The sequence below is a fragment of the Cryptotermes secundus genome, unplaced genomic scaffold (assembly GCF_002891405.2).
Source record: "Cryptotermes secundus unplaced genomic scaffold, Csec_1.0 scaffold289, whole genome shotgun sequence".
Lineage (NCBI taxonomy): Eukaryota > Metazoa > Arthropoda > Insecta > Blattodea > Kalotermitidae > Cryptotermes > Cryptotermes secundus.
In genome coordinates this window covers 1,659,110-1,680,970 of record NW_019722431.1, presented here as the reverse complement: position 1 = coordinate 1,680,970, position 21,861 = coordinate 1,659,110, and the positions used below count along the sequence as shown (strand labels likewise).

The following is a 21,861-nucleotide window of genomic DNA, read 5'->3' as shown; positions in this document are numbered from 1 at the left end:
GCAATAAGACAGCATATGTACAAAAGAAAACTTTATCAGCTAATGATGTTTAAATTTCAACTCGAGTTCCTAAAAATGTCTGTATATTTACAAGCTCCATTAGCAACAGAAACACATCTAGCTGAAGGGTAGTTGCTGGAGAAGTAACTGAACATGGTAAAGTTATATTTCGAGTAGGAACACGAATGCCGACTCTTTCGAGGACAGAGGGTTAGCATATAGCGCCACTAAAGATATTTATTAAAAACAAAACATCCGAGTAACGACTCCTGATATGCAGTGTCAGAAAAATTATTTTTACGATAAATTGTCATAGTAATAGTCCACATCTGTTCCATGTCTATTGTGGCAAAAGGCTCGAATTATTTTGTATGCGCTCAAGTTTCTTTGGGCCAGTGTTAATAATGATATCATATTTTTCGTTGTCATCTTTTGATGTAATAAATTATGTACCTAATAGCATTATTAAACACCGTCGCATTGTCAGATATTTGTAAAATAAATTAACTTCAAACCGTTTTAGCAACATAAACTATTGCTAACAGACGTGTGGGCGCTTCTATTGTGTTTATGTCAGCTTTCGGCAGGATGAGGCTGTGTGAGGTGCAATAGTGTAGTGGGGAGACCATCTCTTAAGCTGTACTCGGGCCCCTGTAAAGTTTATGAGCGATTAAGTGTATATACTGTAGCTTATGTACATTTTAGTGTGATTGAAAAATTCTTCAAATATAGGGCAGGAAAAATTGCATCTAACGCAAAAATTAGCACGGCTATCAGGTTAGACTGTCGCATTTCCGACTTATAACAATGAATTCAAGTTCAATCTCGGCGTGATGATTGTGAGTCGATGTTTAACCCCGAAGATGGAGGCAGCATGTGCCTCCAAATCTTTAGCATTGTCGCGTGCTGCCTATGTAACGCGACAAATAACTTCAAGCAGGTCTTGGATTTGACGAATGTTTATTAGGCGCTTGCTTTTACACTTACACAATTCACAGTGTCCCAATTAAGTCAAAGTCAAAGTCACATTGCGACTGACGGTCAGTCAGTCAGTAAGTCTTGGTGTCGAGCCCCATTTGGGGCATATGACCAGACATTAATTATTATCGTTAGACAGTTACGGTCTTGCTTCTGTGGGGCTCCTTCTCTGACGAGAGGACGGGTCTGTCTTTTGTATATGTTGCTGGCTCTTGAGAGCGCAGTCTTTCTCGGGTCCGAGTCCCTTGGGACTCGCGACCATATTTTACTGTCTTAGAACTGAGACTTGAGAGAGAGAGAGAGACAGAGAGAGAAATAGAGAGAGACACACACACTTACGGATCATCTTCAGAGGGAACATCAATACTTATTCGGAAACCACCATCACAATAGGTGTTCTGATTGCTAAATTACATACACACATAATGCCTGGAATACACAATGTACACAATATTCAACTTTTCACAATCACAGCAGCCTTCGTTGTATTAAAACTTTTAAAGTGTTTAAAAAATTTACCTTACCTGGACTTAAATATATTTAATAGACACGGACAAATAGAAATGGAAATATACGTACAGAAAACCCATGACAGATATAACAATAAATAATAAATCATGTCACCCTAAAGAACAAAAATTGCCAGCATATAAATTTGGATACACAGACTTCTTAAACTACCCCTTGAGTAAAATGCTATAAACAAAGAATTAAATACTATTATTAATATAACACTAAATAATGGCCATAGAAAAGAAGACATCACACATCTATATAATAAACTTAAGCGAAGATGGGTAACCCGGATAATAAAGACGAAAAAGAATAAAATGGGTCACTTCTACTTATACCGGAAATTACATACGAAAGATCACAAAACTATTCAAAGACACTAACATAAAGATAGCATTCAAAACAGCCAACACAGTATGTAAACTAATAAATGAAAAACGAGAATTAAACCCCTTACGAACAAAGTGAGATATAGGAAATAACATGCCAAAGTTGCCAAAAAGTATACATCGGCCAAACTGGTAGAAATCTAACAAGATACAAAGAACACATAAAAAACATAAGAGGTGTTTCGCGGTCAGTTACCTATCAACGCCGTGTCCATCTACGTTACAGTATCATCCGATACTCCTTCGGCCGTCTGCTGTCTGTGCCTAATTGATCATTATAGCTTTCAGGACAGTACTATATTGGATTAGGTATATTCTAGTGAATGAAATCGAAACTACAGTAACTGCCCTTATGTTCAAACAATCTAAAGAAATCCAGCATCCCAAATAATATAGCATGACCGTGATTCTAACAACTATGACCTACCAAACTGACTTTACCATGCCCTGGGTTCATAACGCATGGATTTCGGCTGGTAGTGTTTATGATCGGTGATGACCACGTTTCAGTGGTTGGCGACGCTGACGGAGTTGCACTTGCGCAGAAGCTGTATAAACTTGTGGCCACGTTACGTTTTTGGGGAATGTGCTTTGACGTTTGATAGTAAACATCAGTATTAATTGAAAGTGATAATGGTATGTATTTTAAGTTTTCGGTGGTTCTTGTAAGCGATGTGACGCGGTATATATTAAAATGTTTTGGATCTGAGGTTCTCACGCCGGTGACTGCAAAGAGTACTGCCTTTCGTGTAGTAAGGCCTAATAGTTTGGAAAAAGCCTGATATTTCGGAAGAACATATCGCTTCCATGTTCAGGGTCTGAGATTGAGCCAGGTGAGAAACCAGCAGAAGCAGGTGGCAAGCTAAGAGTTTCTCCGACCACCTAAGTATGGAGGGGATGTGTACCTTCGAATCATCAGGCAGTCTCGGAACTCTGCGGCGGTACAGCCCAGAAGACTGTATTGTTTATATTGGGATATTTTTAAGAAGGACGATTTGTGCTCACTGTGTGTAGCATAATTTTATTTGATCCTGTTAGCATTTTCCATCGTTAATAGTCTTGACAGGTTAGTAGGGTTATTTAAGTTAGAATTGTTATGTTGAAGTTCATAACTGCAAATAAAATGAGAACTAGGGAAATGTTATAGTCAGAATATTGTCAAATTTTTATGTTTCTTCAGATTATGATATTTTGGCTTGTGACACTCTAGTCTTTTAGGCAGATACTGACTTTTTTTTAAGAAATTCCTCCAAAATGTGCAGACTTGTAGACATATATTGATGTTCCAGAGGAACTTGTTTGAAATTTTGGTATCTGCCTAGACGATCACATAGTGTTGCAGTCCATAAGACCACAATATGAATTATTACTGATGTTAGAATCTCAGAACTTATATCTTAATATTTATTACTTTTTTTAATACGTTAGATTTCTAGTTCAAAATTGAGATGCATGCAAATAAGTGGCCCTTACAGATGCAAATTGTTGTCACTTTTATGTTGATAGCCTCTGAGACTGGACATAAAACGTAAGCTGACAGCTAGGTCAGACCGTGTGAAATGTGTGGATTTGCATCCAACAGAACAGTGGATGCTAGCATCACTGTACAATGGAAATGTTCATGTCTGGAACCATGAAAGCCAACAGCTTGTAAAATCTTTTGAGGTATGTATACATATAACGTTGTCTACAGATGAGTTCAAAGCATGATGAAGAACAGGAACACGTGCTCAGTTCACCCCTTACATTATATGTATCATATAAATGTAAGAACTAAAGATCTAGGATAGGCAGCTGAAGGAAATGATTGTTTCTAAGAACAAAAATATTTTATTCTTGTTTGTTTCCTTATCTTCCTCTGAAACCTCGAAGATTAAGGCAATATATTCCTGAGAAATGTCTGTAAATTTTTACCAGGCTTGACAGAATCACATCTGAAAGATAATACTTATCTAGCATTTGCTGATGTTCACAGGTCTGTGATCTGCCAGTAAGGGCAGCGAAGTTTGTGCCCCGGAAGAACTGGATTGTGGCAGGTTCAGATGATATGCAAGTTCGTGTATTTAATTACAATACTTTGGAACGTGTTCATGCTTTTGAGGCTCATTCTGATTATGTCAGATGTATTGCTGTTCACCCAACTCAGCCCTACCTTCTGACCAGCAGTGGTAAGTCGTAATGCTAAAGGTCACATCTGCAAATATGTCCACTAAACAGTAAAACACTAGAGACATCTATTCAATAGGTACTGAGTTTGAGTCCTTACTGGCTGCCCTCATATTTTTTGTTGTTTTTGTCAGTTTTGACAGGTGAATGCCAGGTTAATACTTTGAAATGGAACATTAAGCACTCAGCCCCAAGTTTGAAAAATTTGCATGTTAATGCAAATTATAATCTGTATATTGATTATGTGGAGTATCTAATTTCTGCTGGACAGTCTTATACATAACATCCAGTTTCATGTATGTTTATGTAGAATATATTAACCTCCTGGAACATGCTGTGGTGTTATAGATTTTGCTGAGATGGGATGAAGTTACCATCAGTATCTGACAGAGGGTGTTAATCATAAAATGACTTAAACTGTTGTAATATAAAGGAGAGGAAGGAAGGAATTAGGAGGATGGGTAAATAAATGGAATGGGATAGGAATGTGGTAGAAAGGAGATGAGGGATAAAGGAAAGAGCAAGAGGGTATGAGAGATGTGGACATGAAATAAATTATTTTCCTAGAGAGAACAAACTTACACATTTGCTGAGAAAGTTGTAGCCAAATAACATGATATCCTGAGATTTTTCAGACATATTATTGTGGTCTCATCTTTATGTTGGTATTTAAAGTGTAATGTTATGATGAAACTGTACTTGATCTTCAAACAGTGACAAATCAAAGATACTTTCTATTAAGATTTCAACTGGTGTTATATTAGCTGAATGTATAATACTTTATAGAAAGGTACAGTTGTTCTTGTACTTAATTAATTAAGCACTATGCCTTGAAGACTTCTGGGGGAGTGGAGGTATAGCTCCACCATTCTTGACCATAAATGAAGGTGAGTGGTCAACTTCATGCCCCAGCTGCTTTACCTCCTGGAGAAAGAGGCCCAGTAGCCATTGGATAGGAGGCTGGGTGGGCTCCACAGCCAGTCTGGATGCTACTGAGAAGAGAAAAATATAGCCCATGTCATAAATTGAACCCTGGCCATCTGGCCTGTAACCTGTCTCTATACAGACTGATATATCCTGGCTTTTTATACATGTGAAACATATATACTTAGACTTATAGTTTCATATGACTGTAACAGCCAAAAAATGCTTGCTGTCATGGAAGTTTGTGCAGCTACTCCTAGGGTTAATAATAATTGTGTGAAAGAATCCATTGCAGTGATGTTGCTGTTCTTAATTGACAGATGACATGCTGATCAAGTTATGGAACTGGGACAAGCAGTGGTCGTGTCAGCAAGTGTTTGAAGGCCACACTCACTATGTAATGCAAATTGTTATAAACCCAAAGGACAACAACACTTTTGCCAGCGCATCGCTTGATCGCACTGTTAAGGTAATCCAGTAATCATACATCTTTTGACACTAAGGGAGGAACAAAGACTGAGAATGCTTGAGAACAGGGTGCTGAGGAGAATATTTGGACCAAAGAGAGATGAAGTGACAGGAAGTTGAAGAAAACTGCATAATGAGGAGCTTCATAACTTGTACTCTTCTCCAAGCATAATTAGAATGATCAAGCCAAGGAGTATAAGATGGGCAGGGCATGTAGCACGAATGGGGGCAGGGAGGAATGAATATAGGATATTGGTGGAAAAGCCAGAAGGAAGAAGACCACTGGGACAATATTAAAATGAATCTTAGAGAGATAGAATGGGATGGATTGGATTTATCTGGCTCAGGATAGGGACCAGTGGAGGGCTCTTGTGAACACTGTAATGAACCTTCAGGTTCCTTAAAATACTGGGAAATTCTCGAGTGGCTGCACAATTGATAGCTTCTCAAGAAGAGCTCAGCACCATAAGTAAATAAGTAAGTACATATTTTGACTGGTGGGCTTTGAAATTTGGGATTCTTGGACTAGATCTCCAGAAATACATATTAAAAATATTGGCCATCAACACGTTTCTTTTTGCTCATTGTCTCACGTTATACTATACAGATGTTTGCATAGGAGGTATCTGGAGAATTAAGTAAAACGGATTTGAAGTGGTTAGAAGGATCAGTACTTTCGACCCAAAATATTGTGACATGATGGCTGAAAGCTGGAATAGTAGAACAAAGGGATGCAGCCATTGCTAGGCAGCAGTGTGGTAAACACATTTCCCTGGCAACAAATAAACATGTAACGATAGAGGATGCAGTGTCTTGTATGCAGTCTGTGCCAAGTTTATCTAATGAAGACCAACTAGACAAGCAAGTCTGTCAACAGTCAGAATTCAGAGTTGGCGGTTAGCAGACTTTGCGTTGATAGCAGCCGCTACATAGCAACGACTAGTTAACAAACAGAGGACTTTATGTGTGCTTTAGTGGTAGTGACCTATGTAAATTAGTGAGATTGTAGTTAGGAGTTATAAAACTGTGTGGCCTTTAGTCCACAAGCAAACCTTACTGACCAAGTGACTGCCACTTGTCAGTGAAGTTAGTGCAAACTTTAGCAGATAGAGGGCATCGCGTGGTCAGTAAAACGGATTCCCACAACTGTTAATCTCGGTTTTCTAGACCAGAGCTGCTACTTTTCCATTCAAGTAACTCCTCAGTTATCCTCATGAGGCTGAGTGGACCCCGTTCCAGCCCCACTACTTCTCAGAAAATCTGATAGAGCCAGGAACTCTGACCACTATACCACAGAGGCAGTCAGTTAGGAGTTACAAGCATTCAGTAAATCCAGTTATAAATCCAAGCCCTGTGTCTGGTCACTACTAAAATGTGGCAGTATAAAAATCAGGTACAACTGTAGTTTTACTACAGTAGACAAAAGATACTGGAATACGAGTATGTAATGTTGCAGGTGTGGCAGTTGGGCTCATCAACACCTAATTTCACTCTGGAAGGCCATGAGAAGGGTGTGAATTGTGTTGATTATTACCATGGTGGCGATAAGCCGTATTTGATTTCTGGAGCAGATGATCGTCTTGTTAAGATCTGGGATTATCAAAACAAAACTTGCGTTCAGACATTGGAAGGACATGCACAGAATATTTCTGCAGGTTAGAATTTTTTATTTTGTTGACAAACAGTGTGTTAAGTTACAATGAAAAAATAAATTGTTACCCTTCTTGTGGGGTATTTTTTTTATTGCTAGTGGGGTGGGACTAAGTCCCTTGTGCTGCGGCCACTTCTGATGTATTGTACCAGCCCCAGATGATAGGTGAGGATGATTGTGGAGCAACTGGTGGAATGAAGATTGTCAGGGGAAACCGAATAACTCGGAGAAAACCTGCCCCAGCGCAACTTTGTCCACCACAAATCCCACTTAACCAGACCCGGGATCGAAACCGGACCACCACAGTGGGAAGCCAGCAGCTAATCGCCTGAGCTATGGCATGGCCCTTCTTGTGTGCTAGAACACTTTTTAAAAGAACATTAGTGGTTTGTGCTACTGTTTCAAAATTTTTAAGGGTTCCTATATTCAGTTTTTGGCCCAAAGGTAAGCTGTTCTGAGTAAGGTTTTTTTTTTTTTTCATGGCTTTCTTCCATCCCTTTAGATGAAGACTGGACCACAGATGTTTTCTTCCATGTTCTCAGTCATCCTACCATTTGACCCCATATAAACTTTGATGTTGGAAAAAGTTGATAAATATTGCATGATTTGATCAGTCAGTTCTCTAATGTGTTAAACTCTTTCCATAATTCATAGCTCATGTTCCATTTAAGGTTTGTGTTGTTTGAAGTTATTTATATTTAAGCAAGACTGCTGTCCTCACTGAACTGGACTTTCCGCAGTTGTCAGCATACACTGTTTTGTTATTTTCAGTTTGCTTTCACCCAGAACTTCCAATTGTACTCACTGGCTCCGAGGATGGCACAGTTCGTATCTGGCACGCTGGCACCTACAGATTGGAATCATCCCTTAACTATGGGCTCGAACGAGTGTGGACTATTGCTTGCATGAGGGGTTCCAACAGTGTGGCACTGGGGTTGGTATACGTATTTTAGAATATAAAGTGGTTAAACATTGATTTAAAATGAAGTAAAAGGATATTGATTTTAGATACTATTGATTTACTATTCTGTGTAGCTTCAAGTATTTTTCTGAGCACTTTGTTATGAAAAGGAGTGCATCCTTCATATAATGAGACTTTATAACATAAAAAAATCTCATTATAATGAGCATTCAGAATATGTGAAAATGGTTGAAATGCATAATATTCTAGCACAACTTCTAATTACACATAATACTATATGGCAGCAGCATTTAAAAATATAATGCAGTTGGAGCAATATTTATCCTTATTGTTGCATTCATAATTAAAAGATTCAAAACTATGCATATTAGCTGAAGTGTTTGTTTATTGATCTGTTTGTATGCATGTAACAGTTCAAGAACCACAGAATAGATTTTCATGAAATTCAGTATTGTGGAGTGTTACTAAAATTTATGAACACATCTCAGTTTTCATTAAAATCTGTTGATAACAACAAACAGAACAGAATTGTTCGGTCAGTTGCATCACAGTGGACTCCTCCAGAAAGACAATGTTCTCTGCAATTGGTAGTGATGGCTCTGGATTGGCTGGGCTGGTCTGGTCTGTTTCCCAGGTATGATGAAGGAAGTATCATGGTCAAAGTTGGACGAGAGGAACCTGCTGTTTCGATGGATGCAAGTGGAGGGAAGATAATTTGGGCCCGCCACTCCGAAGTGCAACAGGCCAACCTTAAAGCAATGGGGGAAGGTGCCGAGATCAAGGATGGGGAGAGACTGCCTCTCGCAGTCAAGGATATGGGAAGCTGCGATATATACCCACAGACCATTGCCCACAACCCAAATGGAAGGTTAGTTTCACCTCATTTGGCTAACATTTTAACACACCGAGAACCAGAGCAAGAGTTGCACCATTCCGCAGTTTGAATCTGAGTTGCTGAGTTTTTCATGGTTTTCCTCATTCTGGCCAGACAGATGCCAGCCTTGTATCACAGTTAGACAAAAACTTTCTGCAAAATCTCTCCCAGTTCATCATCCATCAGTCATTCCGCTCTTTGATGCTGTGTAGTCCAGGTACTGTCAGCACTGTAAGATATACCACAAAAGGAAAAGTACGTACATATTAATGTGTGACAAAGGTAACTTTAATACTTTGCCACCATGTTGTATGCCACATTAGGACTGCCAACTGTAGAAGTTTGTTTATAAAAATGATATCCAAAAACCTTGGAAAGTGTATACATATTTCCTTTTAAAAACAAAACCAAATGCCTAACTGTTTCAAAATAGAACCAGAAGCCTAAACTTTTCAAAATGAAACCAGGAGCCCAACATTTTTAAAACAGAAATCAAAGAAGAACCTTGTGGACTTCTTGTTTGTACTGGGGCTAGGCTTTGGGTCTTGTTCTTACAAATGAATTTCAGTGGCTGGCAGCAGTAACTTGGCCATTACTTTTAGAGTTATTTTGGCCAGATGCTAAAGTGTAAATATCAAAAAAGAAAATTGTTTGCAGTCTGGTTCTGTATCCCCTTCTTCATGACCTGACCTCATACAGATACTATGGCCTTTTGGTAGTGCTATTATTTCCAGTCTAGATGACCTGTGAGAGTTGAAATACCAAAACTAAATTTGAGCCAAACCAATATGGATGACAAAATAACAATATGTATATGTGAGGGAACTTAACCTTTTATTCTGGAATTACATGGTAGCGTAGTTGGTTGAGACACTGTGCTACAAACCGGAAGGACATGGGATCGAATGCCAATGAGGTGAATTTTTATCAATTTACCTAATCCTTCCAGCCACTAACAGAAATGAGTACCAGGAATATTTCTGGGGGTAAAGGGTGGCCGGCACATACAGCTGACAACCTTACTGCCATCTATGAGCCGATTGTCTAGAAAATGTGGGAATTTGATTTGTTTCATTCTGGTCCGTCACACTGCATGGTTTACGAATTTTAATTACTGACAATCCAAAAAAAAAAAATTTTAATTAGCATCAAGAAATTTTATACAATTTTATAAAAACTTTAGATTCCCAGGAAACTGCTGTGTTTGTGAAATGTTCTGTTTTGTGTACTGTGTATTGTAGCATATAAGTGTACGTATTTTACGTCTAAACAAATTATGTGATGGTGGTTTCCTATTTGTAGTGATGTTTGCCCTCTGAAGATGGTCCACAGAGACTGAAACGTGTAAGGGTGTTGAGTTTTCATGTAGTAAAAATCTTACAGGTCACATTGGACGGAGTGATTTATATTTGTAAATGTGGGAACCTCAACATCTCACAACCCTGTGGGCCTCCACGGCCAGTTACAGGATTACCTTTACATTTTTCTTTTTACTTATTATTAGTGCCCAGCCATACACCCTATACTGATTTGTTTTTACATTTTTCCTTAGACGTAGAAGTCAAGTGGAAATTGAATTAATTCATATGAACTCTTACCTTATATTATGCAGAAGGTTAAGGACTAATTGTGGTTACCATTTCTGCCGTCCCTGTGATGGCCGAGGTAAGGTTGATATAGTGTAGAGTGTCCCACTACTAAGCGCTGCAGTTTCATAATCCACAGTGGCATACAGGGACAGCAAGAAGGTCTGAATTGAAGATCACGTTCTCCATGATCAAAGTGTTTACCCATTCAGAAAGTTAGTTTTCAAGCTATCTGTTCCAAAATTTTTGCATCTGTAAAGGTAACAAGTCTAGCAAGGAGGCCGAATTTCAGGTGCTTGTAACATGAGCTCATTAGTGAAAGGGTTAATAAAGGATCATGTACAGATATTAAGCAGATGGTGAGAAGAGAATAGTCATCAGAATTCTAACCAAGCGCTAGTCCTGTATGTCATCATACACAATTTCCTCACACTTGTCTTGTTGGAACATATTTCTATTTTTCTGTTAATTTTGTTGTAAATATTTGTCTTTAGGTTTGTTGTTGTGTGTGGTGACGGAGAATACATAATTTATACTGCCATGGTCCTGCGGAACAAAGCCTATGGATCAGCACAGGAATTTGTGTGGGCTCAAGATTCATCTGAATACGCTACCCGTGAGGGTAATTCCACTGTCAAAGTATTCAAGAACTTCAAGGAGAAGAAGGCCTTTAAACCAGAATTTGGAGCTGAAGGTAGTTTCTTTATTGTTTTTCTTCAGTAACACTTTCTGAGCTGCATATGTAGTTAGGTGAGAGACTGACTGTGACTGTTCACAGTCAGATGGGGAGAACCCCATCATATTCAAGAGATCAAGGATCAGATCTCAGTCTGTAGACCTTCCCTAACTGAAGTTCTGTATGGTTTTCCTCAGTCCCTCAAGGGAAATGGTGTGATAGTATCCAGATTAGACTATTGCCGCCTCTTAACATATTTGAGCTATTAATAACATTGTTAAATAAACTATAACTAAATGAAATTATGAATGATGAATTGGTAAAAAAATATGTATTATATTCTGCAAATACTATGTTATATTAAGTAGTTCCAGGTGAAATATGCAAGTAGTTGATGGGATATGTTCCCTGCCTAATTATGCATGTTTTATGCACTTTATGCAAAGAATGCCTTTTAAATATTGATGGATTTGTTACAGGAATATTTGGTGGATTCTTGTTGGGTGTGCGCTCAGGGACAGGACTAGCATTCTATGATTGGGAAACACTGGAGTTGGTGCGTCGCATTGACATCCAGCCTCGGCATGTGTTCTGGTCAGAAAGTGGAGAACTTGTATGTCTTGCTACAGAAGAGAGCTACTTTATACTGAGGTACGATTCCAGTGTTGTGGCACGGGCCCAGGAGACCAAGGAGGGACTGACAGAGGATGGCATTGAGGAGGCATTTAACGTGAGTTTGTTACTGTTTGATATGGAACCTAGTATTGTGTACTGTAACAAATTATTTAGCAAACTGAGAATCAGATACTGTATGTATTTCATCATGTAATTCATGCACCCTCATCTCCTGTTTTGAAATTAAGCAAAATATAAATTCCCATGTCTTTCACACATTTCATTATTACATGTAAAACATGGTGACAAATCTTTTGTGAGCTAAGCCTTAAAGGGGGGGGAGATATAAAACTTGAAACAAGCCAGATGACAGTGTAGTTGACATAGTATGCAAAATTCTTTTGATCAGAATTTCAAATTTTGCTGTTCCCTCACTAATATGTACAGTAAAAGAGCCACTCTTGCTGTCTTTAAGATAATTCACAGGAGCAAAAATAAGAGCCGTGTAAATGCATGGTGGACTGTGAAATATATTGTATACAACACAGGCTGGAAGGATCTTGTGGAATGTATTAGAAACATCATCTAAGAGGACAACTCAAGCATAGCCTATATTGCAGTACAGGAGGGTTAGAATTATATATGGATTTGAAGAAATACAGACCTGGTGATATGAGAGATTTGAGGTTCTCATGACAATGACTATGAAGATTGCTGTTTTCTGGGATCTGACACCATGCAGTTCAGTAGATATATACCAGTATTTTGAAGGAATCTGCTGCTCCCATTTGGAGGGTAGAAGAGTAAGCCACATACATGGAGAGGAACATGGCTGTGAGCAGGCTAGGCAGAGGCTGGTTACCTACACAGGCTGAGACCAAATATTTGAGAGGGAAAGATGTGAGGTAGAATGTTTTGAGGAGAGAAGGGGGAATTCACATCCCAGAAGACAGTATTCTTGATCTTCCATGTTGTTCAGTACTGTGCTATGTAGGAGTACTGTGGTATAGTCAACTCATTGAATGTGCTCTTCCAAATATCCTAGGTTAGTAATCCTAGTGTTAAATTTCTCTGTTTAAAATTTTCTTCAGTTTATTGTTCAAATCCACTGTTCCCCAAGGAAACCTTAATGGGGATTTCACTGTACAATTTTGTGTTAGTCTTTATCGGGACCAATAACCTCCAGAGCGCGAGTAAGAAGAATGCCGCTGAATCTAACAGCAATGAGCAATGGAACTGAGTCTTATGACATGCAACACCTCCGTAAGCTGTGCCCTGGGATTCCAGTCTCCACTGCACACTTAGTCAGAAGTTGGGGAGATGGACCCGATGTCTTCTATTGTAATGAAGAGAAATATCTCAGAATTGGAAACCAATTGTCACTTTACAGATAGACATATTAACTCTAATTTTGCAAATCTGTACAGGTCCTTGGTGAGACACATGAGTCCGTTCGAACTGGCTTGTGGGTTGGTGACTGCTTTATTTACACAAATGGTGTGAATCGTATCAACTATTATGTTGGAGGAGAGATAGTTACTGTGTCACATCTCGACCGCACAATGTACCTGCTAGGATATGTGCCACGTGACAACAGGTAACAGCCATATGTATCGTAAGATTTCATGAACACTTAATTCCAGTAATACAAAAATTATTGGTGTGGTGTTTTAAGATGTAGATACATTATTAGGTTCAATACGGAATACGAAATAGTGTTTCAGTCAGTTTGGGTCTGCATTAAGTGAACACCATGGGTAATGAGTAATACGGAAATGCAAGAATCACACTTGGAAAATATGTACTTCAAATTTCAGAGCGCTTTCCACTCTTAGTATTCCCGAGATTTGAACTGAGACTTGATGCATGCAGTTGGGCCAACCTATACACAACATTCATTACATATGCCATATTGGTGTGCAATTGCTCTGATGGGTAACTCATTTTGTTTCTTTTTCTGTGCAGGCTGTACTTGGGAGACAAAGAACTCAATGTTGTGTCCTACTCGCTTCTTCTCTCTGTGTTAGAATATCAAACAGCAGTTATGCGAGGTGACTTCGAAACTGCTGATAGAGTGTTGCCAACTATTCCACGAAATCAACGAACAAGGGTAGCACACTTCTTAGAAAAGCAGGCAAGTTTAATCTTTTTATAACTAGATACATCCAAATTTACAGTGCTGTTGCATCCCTGGAAAATAGCATGTTACACAAAAGTGCTTGCTAGTGTTTAATGTTACCAATCCAAGAGACAGAATGGTCTGAGGCTTAGGCTGTGTGACCTCTGTTAGTTTTTCTAGGTCATATAATAATGTTAGGGTAGTGAAATCATGACAGTTGTGATGAGCCACATGTGTAGCTCTTGTACAAGCAACAAGAAATAAATAACGACCTTTGGAGAAAATACTTCTTGGAAATGGGCTGCTTGGTAGGCTGAGAAGGAAAATATGGATAACATTAAATCAAACAATTTGACTTATATGGTAATGCTTCTGGCTTGCATTCACAAGGCCACCAGTTTAAACCTTGAATGGCTGATGGTTTTCCTCAGTCCTAGGCAAATGCCAGGATAGTACCTTAAATCCAACCACAGCTGCTTCAGTCTGACCCTTTTAGAGTTTGTCATTCACTAATCACACTACCATTTGTTGCTACATAGTCTGAAGTACTGACAGCATTGTTGAATAAACCGTCAGTAATTAAATAAGTAAATATGATAACAATGTGAGGATGGGAAGTTCGTGAACTGACTGAATGTCATGATAAATGCTGGCAGGTTTTGAGACCAGTGGTGTCAAAGCTTCTGTTTCTGATACAGGAGAGTAGTGAGTTGCGTCTGAGCTGAATAGTTCGTGGCAGTGGGACATGATGGCACTGGCTTATGATTGTATAGAGGCAAGCTTTGGATTCATCAATGTTGATCCTTTTGGTTCTATAGTGAAATAATTCCCATGTGTTCTGCAGGGTTTTAAGAAGCAGGCCCTGGCAGTGTCTACTGATCCCGAACATAAGTTTGAGCTTGCACTTCAGTTAGGAGAACTGCAAACAGCCCATTCACTTGCACTCGAGGCAGCCTCTCAGCAAAAGTGGCGTCAGCTGGCAGAATTGGCCACAACACGAGGAGAACTTGATCTTGCACAGGAATGTCTTCATCATGCACAAGACTATGGTGGACTTCTCCTGCTTGCTACATCATCAGGTAAAAACAAAGTACATTCAAGTCAGTACTTAACACATGAGTGCTAGATGCTGTTGGGCATTTCCCCCCACATGTCAGTATCACCAATAAGATAAAAATATATTGTACTAAGGGCTCTGCTTCATGTGCTCCCAATTTTATCATGACATCTGATGTTGAAACAATACAAAATATACATTTCAAGAAGCTCTTCTAAGTAAGTAGTTTTCATGAAGATGATGATAGACTATTTTTGTCAGGGTCATCTACGTGTAGAAGTACTGCTGCCTGCAACCAACATGTTTGCACTCATGTCATGCAGCACCATTATAATTTTGTTGTGCAGAGAGAGACACTGGGGTGGGCCCCACTTAACCTCTTGAGACCCAGTTTTGGGTATAAATGAAAGCAATTTTTACTTGCACTTCTGGTGATACCTGGACTTATATTTGTTAATTTTTCTATGCCACAAATGTGAGAATAAAAAAGGTTCATAATATTTTAATATCAATGGGAGCCTGATTGAATTGTTTCAAGCACATCTTACAATATGTGAGTTGAATTTTGCCTACCCAAGATCTAGGTCCAAACACAGTTTGCAAGATACCTCTGGCAGAGTCCACCAGAAGTTGCAGTTAAGATTCTAATTGTAAGTTCAAGTAGGTTGAAAGTGTGAAAGTTGTGTTTTAGTGCCATTTCCATCATTTTGTGTTTTTTATTTAAGTTTGTAACTTCACATACTTTTTTTGGGTGTTTCATTTGTGAAGGTGATGCTGAAATGGTTAAGAAATTAGGAGAAACAGCAGACTCAACAGGAAAGAACAACGTGGCCTTTTTGTCTTATTTCCTGCTGGGTGATGTTCACAGATGTCTGGAGATACTCATTAACACTGACAGGCTTCCAGAGGCCGCATTTTTTGCTAGGTAAAAGATGCCTGATTCTGTTGTCACTAGTTTAAATTTCTGCATTTGGCTTTGGCTTGCATGGTTAGAATTTTGGCTGTGTTATGAGATGTGCCATGGTTTCCCTCCATGTCTCTTGAAATGAATTACAACTGCCACATTTTTTATCCTTGCCCTCTCACAATTTATGAACTTCCTAACTAATTTGACTCCATATAACCTCTGCAGTTGAATGATCATTATTAAATAACATAATCAGAACCACCTTGGTTAAGTCCAGAAGTGACAGGCAGTTTAGTAGCACATGCAAGAAATGTAATATTATGTGTAACCATAAGTCTTTTTATTGGTTAAGCATTTATCATCATCTCTTTGTATACTGACAGATCATATATCCCAAGTCGCATCTCGGAAGTTGTAGCATTGTGGCGAGAGAGTCTTTCACGGCTAAATGAGAAGGCGGGTCAGTCACTTGCTGACCCAAAGGATTATGAGAATCTATTTCCAGGATATGCAGAAGCATTGAAAACAGAACAGTTCTTGAAATCAGAGCGTCAGCAATTATTACCAGCATCTGAATACCCAAATATTCCAGTAAGTATAGTAAAAAAGGGGGAAATGTTCACTGTACAGTTTTATGGTAAGTCATAAGTTCTTACCAGAATTGGCAGTATACGAGTACATTTTGGAGGTTGATGGAAAGCAGTTTTTTCTCAGAAAATGAAATGTAAAATGCTTGAATGATAAAAAGGGACCAGTTGCAATTATAAGATTAATAAATAGCTTGTCAGAACTCCAGAAATATGTTCACCCACTCACCACTGGCAAGCTGACGGAGACAGATGACAAGTATAAAAAATATTTATATGATACATACTGCCAGACTATGAAAGAATTGATTTTATTAATAGATTTAAGACATTTCTGGAGTCTTGCTGCTGATTGATCGAAATGTTTCTGTTTTGAAACACTTCCCTTCCAAGGAATCCTCCGTAATATTGCTTAACAGTTCCATCATGTAAATTAATATATTAGTCCATCTCCTTGGTGCTTGGCATGCTTCACGTTTTCCTCTAAGACCAGTAGCTTTCTGATGGGGCAACAACTGTGCAGGAATGTACGATGAGGACTGATCATATTTCAGCCAAACTTTGAAAGAAATGCAATTGAGGAAATGCGTGCTGCTGAGGCTGCTGGAAAGTTCCACTACATTCCCCCAGGAGTTGGTGTAGAAGATGAAGTTGGTGCTGCCATTATACGTGAGTGCTTCTTGCAGCCATTGCCAGGTTCTGACATATTATTGAAAGGAGTATCATGATTTATAACATTAACTGTGTAATAAGCCTCCTGAGATATATACTCATGCGTGCACACACAATTACTCAGTGTGATTCAGGAGTCTTCCAATCTATGTGAGGAAATTAATCCAATGATTTTATGTAAAAAAAAAAGAAAGCTCCATTCAGATGCAGCCAGGTCAAAAGGTTTAAGGATCCATGGCAGTTTGAAAGTAAGAAATACTATAAATAAGTGTTTTGACTGAAAATTGTTCACAATAACTTCAATATAAAACTAAAACAAGTGTTATGTAGTGATGAGATGTGGTAAAAAGAACTGTTTAAAATGTCCACTTGGGACTTGAATGCACATTTGAACATTGTGTTTTATTGACAGTTGGCTACACTGCATGGATGTATATTGAAGTCACAGGTAGACAGTTTGATCATCTTTCATTGTTATGTAACACTTATTTAAAGTATTGTGAAATTTTATATTAATTTCTTTTATTTGTGGTTTTTAATTATATTGTCTGTAACTCTTACTATATTCAGCATCCAATAGGAGGATGATTTGTGAATAATGATTTGGAAAGTATGTGGATGAAGCAGTAATGGCCAAATTTTAGGGACTATCCCATCACATGCATGGAGGGTGTGAGGATATGTATGAGAAACTTCAGGGAGGATATCCAGTTTTGAAATCAAGAACCTCCCAAATACAAAGCAGGTGTTCTGTCCAGTCAATTGAAGTGTTTGATGTTTACTTGTTGTGGATAAGTAGATGATCAGTGAAGAAAGCAGTCTTCTGGGATTTGGCACCATGTATATGTGGTGTTAACCGACGTTTCGGAGGAACGTATCACCTCCATCTTCAGGGTAGAAGAAAAAATATAAGAAATCTGCAAGCGAAGAGACCGTGAGAACCGGTAAAAGCAGACCACATATACACGGTGCCAAATCCCAGAAGACTGCTTTCTTCATAGTCACTGCCGTGAAAGCCTCAAATCTTACATAGATGATCAGTGTTTGTGTTTTTTGTGTCAATTACTGTTACTTTTCTCTCCAGCAGTAGGTAAAAAGGACACTGACACTGTACCTGTTGTGCCACTGTCAGAGAATATTCCAGCAAAGACCAAGACACAAAGTGAGTGCCTAGAAGATGAACTGGATTTAGACCTGGAGTTGGACATTGGGAGTGTGGTGAGCATTAGTACCATAAATGTAATGGTGTGTCTGGTGACAAATTCTCAAGTGTTAAGTTTCTTAATATTTCCTCATTTTGAGTTTAATTTGTTTGTAAAGGAAGAAAACAGGTTATTTGAAAATTATTTTTATTGCATCCTGTAATGATATTATGTATACTAAACATCCACCAAAGGGAGACAAAATTGTGTGCTTTTTATTAGAGAAATTTTGGTTCATGATGGTTGGGTCCTTTGTCTTCCATTTTTAAAATGCAGTAAAATATCAGTAAAATTAAATAAATGTCTGACACACTTACTTTGCATAAAGAATTATGTTATATTGTGAAATGAAGAGAAAGTGCATGGTCTTTTGGGTTGTGACATCATGTAATTTCATGGGTGGCTACCAGCATTTCAGAGGAACCTGCAGCCTTCATCTTCAGAATGGAAAATGGAGGAAGCTCTTTCAGATCTAATCACATATGAAACCACACAATGTTATAACCGAGAAGACACTGACTGATTTAACTTTCATGTCTGTCAAGATTTGGCATCGTGCAGCTAACAGCTGATTATCATGCTTCTAAAGCAAAATAGATCATTGTAGGTTGCTGTGGAAGGGGCGAGAAGGCCCACCCCTTGTACATTCATTCATTCATCATGTTTCTTATCACATAGTTATGAGGGTTGGAACTTCAATAGTGGCAACACTGCTGTAGAGACGCCATGCAATGGAACCAAATAATGTCACTTATACCACATGTTAGTCACATACCTACCTTACCTCAGAGCATATGGACTCTCCCTTCCCACATCACGCACATGCGCAGTGATGAGAAGAACAGAGCCTCGTGTTAACTGGCGGTCTAATGTAGTGTTGACACGATGTTTTCGAAACAGGAACAACTGAGTTGGATAAAGATTGAATGTGCCCGAAGCAGTACAGCACGACAGTGTCATCAAGGTCTTCAGTAGGCTTGTGTAAAATCTGCATTGCCTTACAGAACAGTGGCAAGGTGCATAAAGGCCTTCAACGAAGGACACCAAAATGCGGCAGACATGCGTTGGCCAGGTCGTCCTAGTGTCAGTGAAGAAGAAGTGTATGCTCTTTCCGTGTTACTGGAGAGTGATCAACGTCATACGATTCATGAGCTGGCCCAAGAGAGAGGATTAGTGCATACAACTGTGCTTCACATTCTGAAGGAACGCCTGGTCATGAGAAAAATTGCATCACGATGGGTTCCACATGATTTGATGGAAATGCAGAAATGGCTACGATACGACGCTGCTCGTAACCACTTGGAATGCTATGAGCATGAAGGAGAGGCTTTCTTATGCCGTATCATTACCCTGGATGAGACATGGGCCAAATCATACGAGCCACAAATGAAACGCCAATCGAACGAATGGTGTCATTATGGGTCACCATGAAAATCAAAAGTTCATCAGAACCCCAGCCATGTGAAAGTTATGGTGATTCTCATGTACGACTGTGATGGTGTTATCCTAACGCATACTGTTCCCAGACAGCAGACCGTCAGTGCACAGTATTACTGTTCATTTTTGGAACACAACCTGCGACCAGCTTTGATAAAGAAGCGGCCACACTTTCTGCAGAACCCACCCATCATTTTTCAGGATAGTGCTCGACCACATGCAGCGCAAGCTGTGGCTGATTTGTTCAATCGATGGGGCTGGGTAGTGCTGTACCATCCACCATACTCCCCGGACTTAAGCCCTTGTAACTTCGACTTGATTCCTAAGATGAAGGAACCACTTCGTGGCATTCACTTCAGAACTGTTCCAGAGATTCTTCAGGCAGTAGACCACTCCATTTGAACTATCAACACAACACATGCTGCTAAAGGTATCCTATGACTTCCACATCGCTGGCAATGGGTTGTACACAATGCTGGTGACTACATTGAAGGACAGTAAAACTTGGAAACATGCATCTATTTTGTATCCATTATAAATAAATAGTTGCCACTATTAAAGTTCCAACCCTCGTATGTTTGTTACTGAATGTCATTCTCTCCTAGAACAGTATAAGAAGTGATAAAATTGTAGTGCAAGAGTGTAGACATGAAGGACATTTAGCAATGGAGCAGAGACATGGTTTGTGAAAGAGACATAAGGAAATGCTGTACATGCATGGTTGCAGTTGTTTGGGGCCTTGATGAAAAAGCATAGGAAATAACTGAAGATAACTTGTGCTTTGTAACTTACTGTTGTTTATACTTGACTTTATGTTATATTCATGTGAATCAAACATTCCTTGTTTTCTTTACAGGATGTTAATATAGATGAAGATTTACTGCTTGAAGATTGAAAGGATACCAGTGAACTGGACAGAATACTTAAGACTTCCACTCACATTTGAGATGTGAAAAACATATATTATGCATTTTTATTGTGTATGTAATATTTGTTAATATCAATGTGATGTTAAGATGAAGAACAACAAGCTGAGACATCTTGCTGGAGAAAAATAAGAGAGAGATATATATTTGTTGGAACCAACAAACCAGATACTACCTAAATATTTACCATACTCATATGTTTTATTTTTCTGTCATATAACAAAGCCTGCATTGTTTCTGTCTTCTCATAATGTGCCCTTTCTGTCCAGTTTTTCCATCTTGAATCTATGTCTTCTCCTATAAGCACATTTATTATTGTATGTTTCTTCAATATTTCCATATACCCTTTGTTCATTTTCCTGCACTTGGTCTTTGTGTTTGTGTTGGTACCACTGTAAAGGATAATCTGTGACAGTAACCGTTAGCTGTTTAATGTGTTTTAACCACAGAATTTTTATTGAGATATTAGGCACATGGCACCCAAGTAAGATAATAATTTCCTACATTTGGTCTACGGTTAAAATACTTTTAGGAATGAGGTTGAGTTTCATGTAAAGTGAGAATTATATTGGACCAATATGAATCAAAATTAAGGCATCCCCCACCAGTACCAAATTTGACTAAAATCTATTGAATTGTTTTAAATATAGGTGATGTCACAGTCCTTTTCCATGACTTTGCTTTTGTTCTGCTGTTTATGTTGTAAGTAATTACAACTGAGAATGTTGTAAATTGCGTCAAGTAAATTATTATTATTATTATTATTATTTATTTCATCCATAGCTGTAGATAATTACAATTGGACATGTCAAATATCAACAACTTCACATCAAAAATAACATAAGTAAAGAAAAACCTTCACATAGTGATTCATCGCTACAATACAGCAATACATCTCAAAAATACATCTTTAACTTAATTTAAGAATGTAAATACTCCAAAAAAAGACATAAGAATAAATATTTTAAACATATAGACAGATTTATTAACAAGCAGTCTACATCAACAATTAATAATAATAATAATAAATACTCCAAAAAGGCATAAAAATATACAGACAGATTTATCAACGAGCAGTCCATGTCAACAATTATTAAAAAATTCTTGAAGAAAATAGAAGACATTACACAACAAATAATTCTTAAGTTTCTTCTTAAAAACATTAAAATTTATTAGATTCTTTAATTCAGTT

The 21,861-nt window shown here is 38.4% G+C and overlaps 1 protein-coding gene across 2 annotated transcripts; it reads left to right on the top strand.

Annotated features, from left to right (window-relative positions):
* Window positions 1-2,392: 2,392 nt before the first annotated feature.
* Window positions 2,393-21,642, top strand: LOC111861386 (coatomer subunit beta'). 2 transcript variants are annotated; one of them, XM_023845906.2, is made up of 17 exons: window positions 2,393-2,516; window positions 3,387-3,545; window positions 3,856-4,048; window positions 5,291-5,439; window positions 6,895-7,093; window positions 7,861-8,023; window positions 8,646-8,879; window positions 10,966-11,165; window positions 11,627-11,877; window positions 13,190-13,359; window positions 13,728-13,896; window positions 14,726-14,960; window positions 15,707-15,863; window positions 16,229-16,436; window positions 16,987-17,101; window positions 18,189-18,322; window positions 20,600-21,642. In XM_023845906.2, the coding sequence occupies exons 1-17, from the start codon at window positions 2,514-2,516 to the stop codon at window positions 20,636-20,638; spliced, it is 2,778 nt and encodes a 925-aa protein (XP_023701674.1). In that variant the 5' UTR covers window positions 2,393-2,513; the 3' UTR covers window positions 20,639-21,642. The 2 variants fall into 2 exon arrangements, with proteins under 2 accessions (XP_023701674.1, XP_023701675.1); XM_023845907.2 differs by having other exon boundaries at window positions 2,394-2,516; window positions 18,192-18,322.
* Window positions 21,643-21,861: the final 219 nt, after the last annotated feature.

What these genes read in the sequence shown, in the direction of transcription:
- LOC111861386 (XM_023845906.2), top strand. An exon ending in TGCACAGAATATTTCTGCAG is followed by an intron (nt 7,094 to 7,860) that starts GTTAGAATTTTT and finishes TGTTATTTTCAG; the next exon opens with TTTGCTTTCACCCAGAACTT. An exon ending in GCATTGAGGAGGCATTTAAC is followed by an intron (nt 11,878 to 13,189) that starts GTGAGTTTGTTA and finishes AAATCTGTACAG; the next exon opens with GTCCTTGGTGAGACACATGA.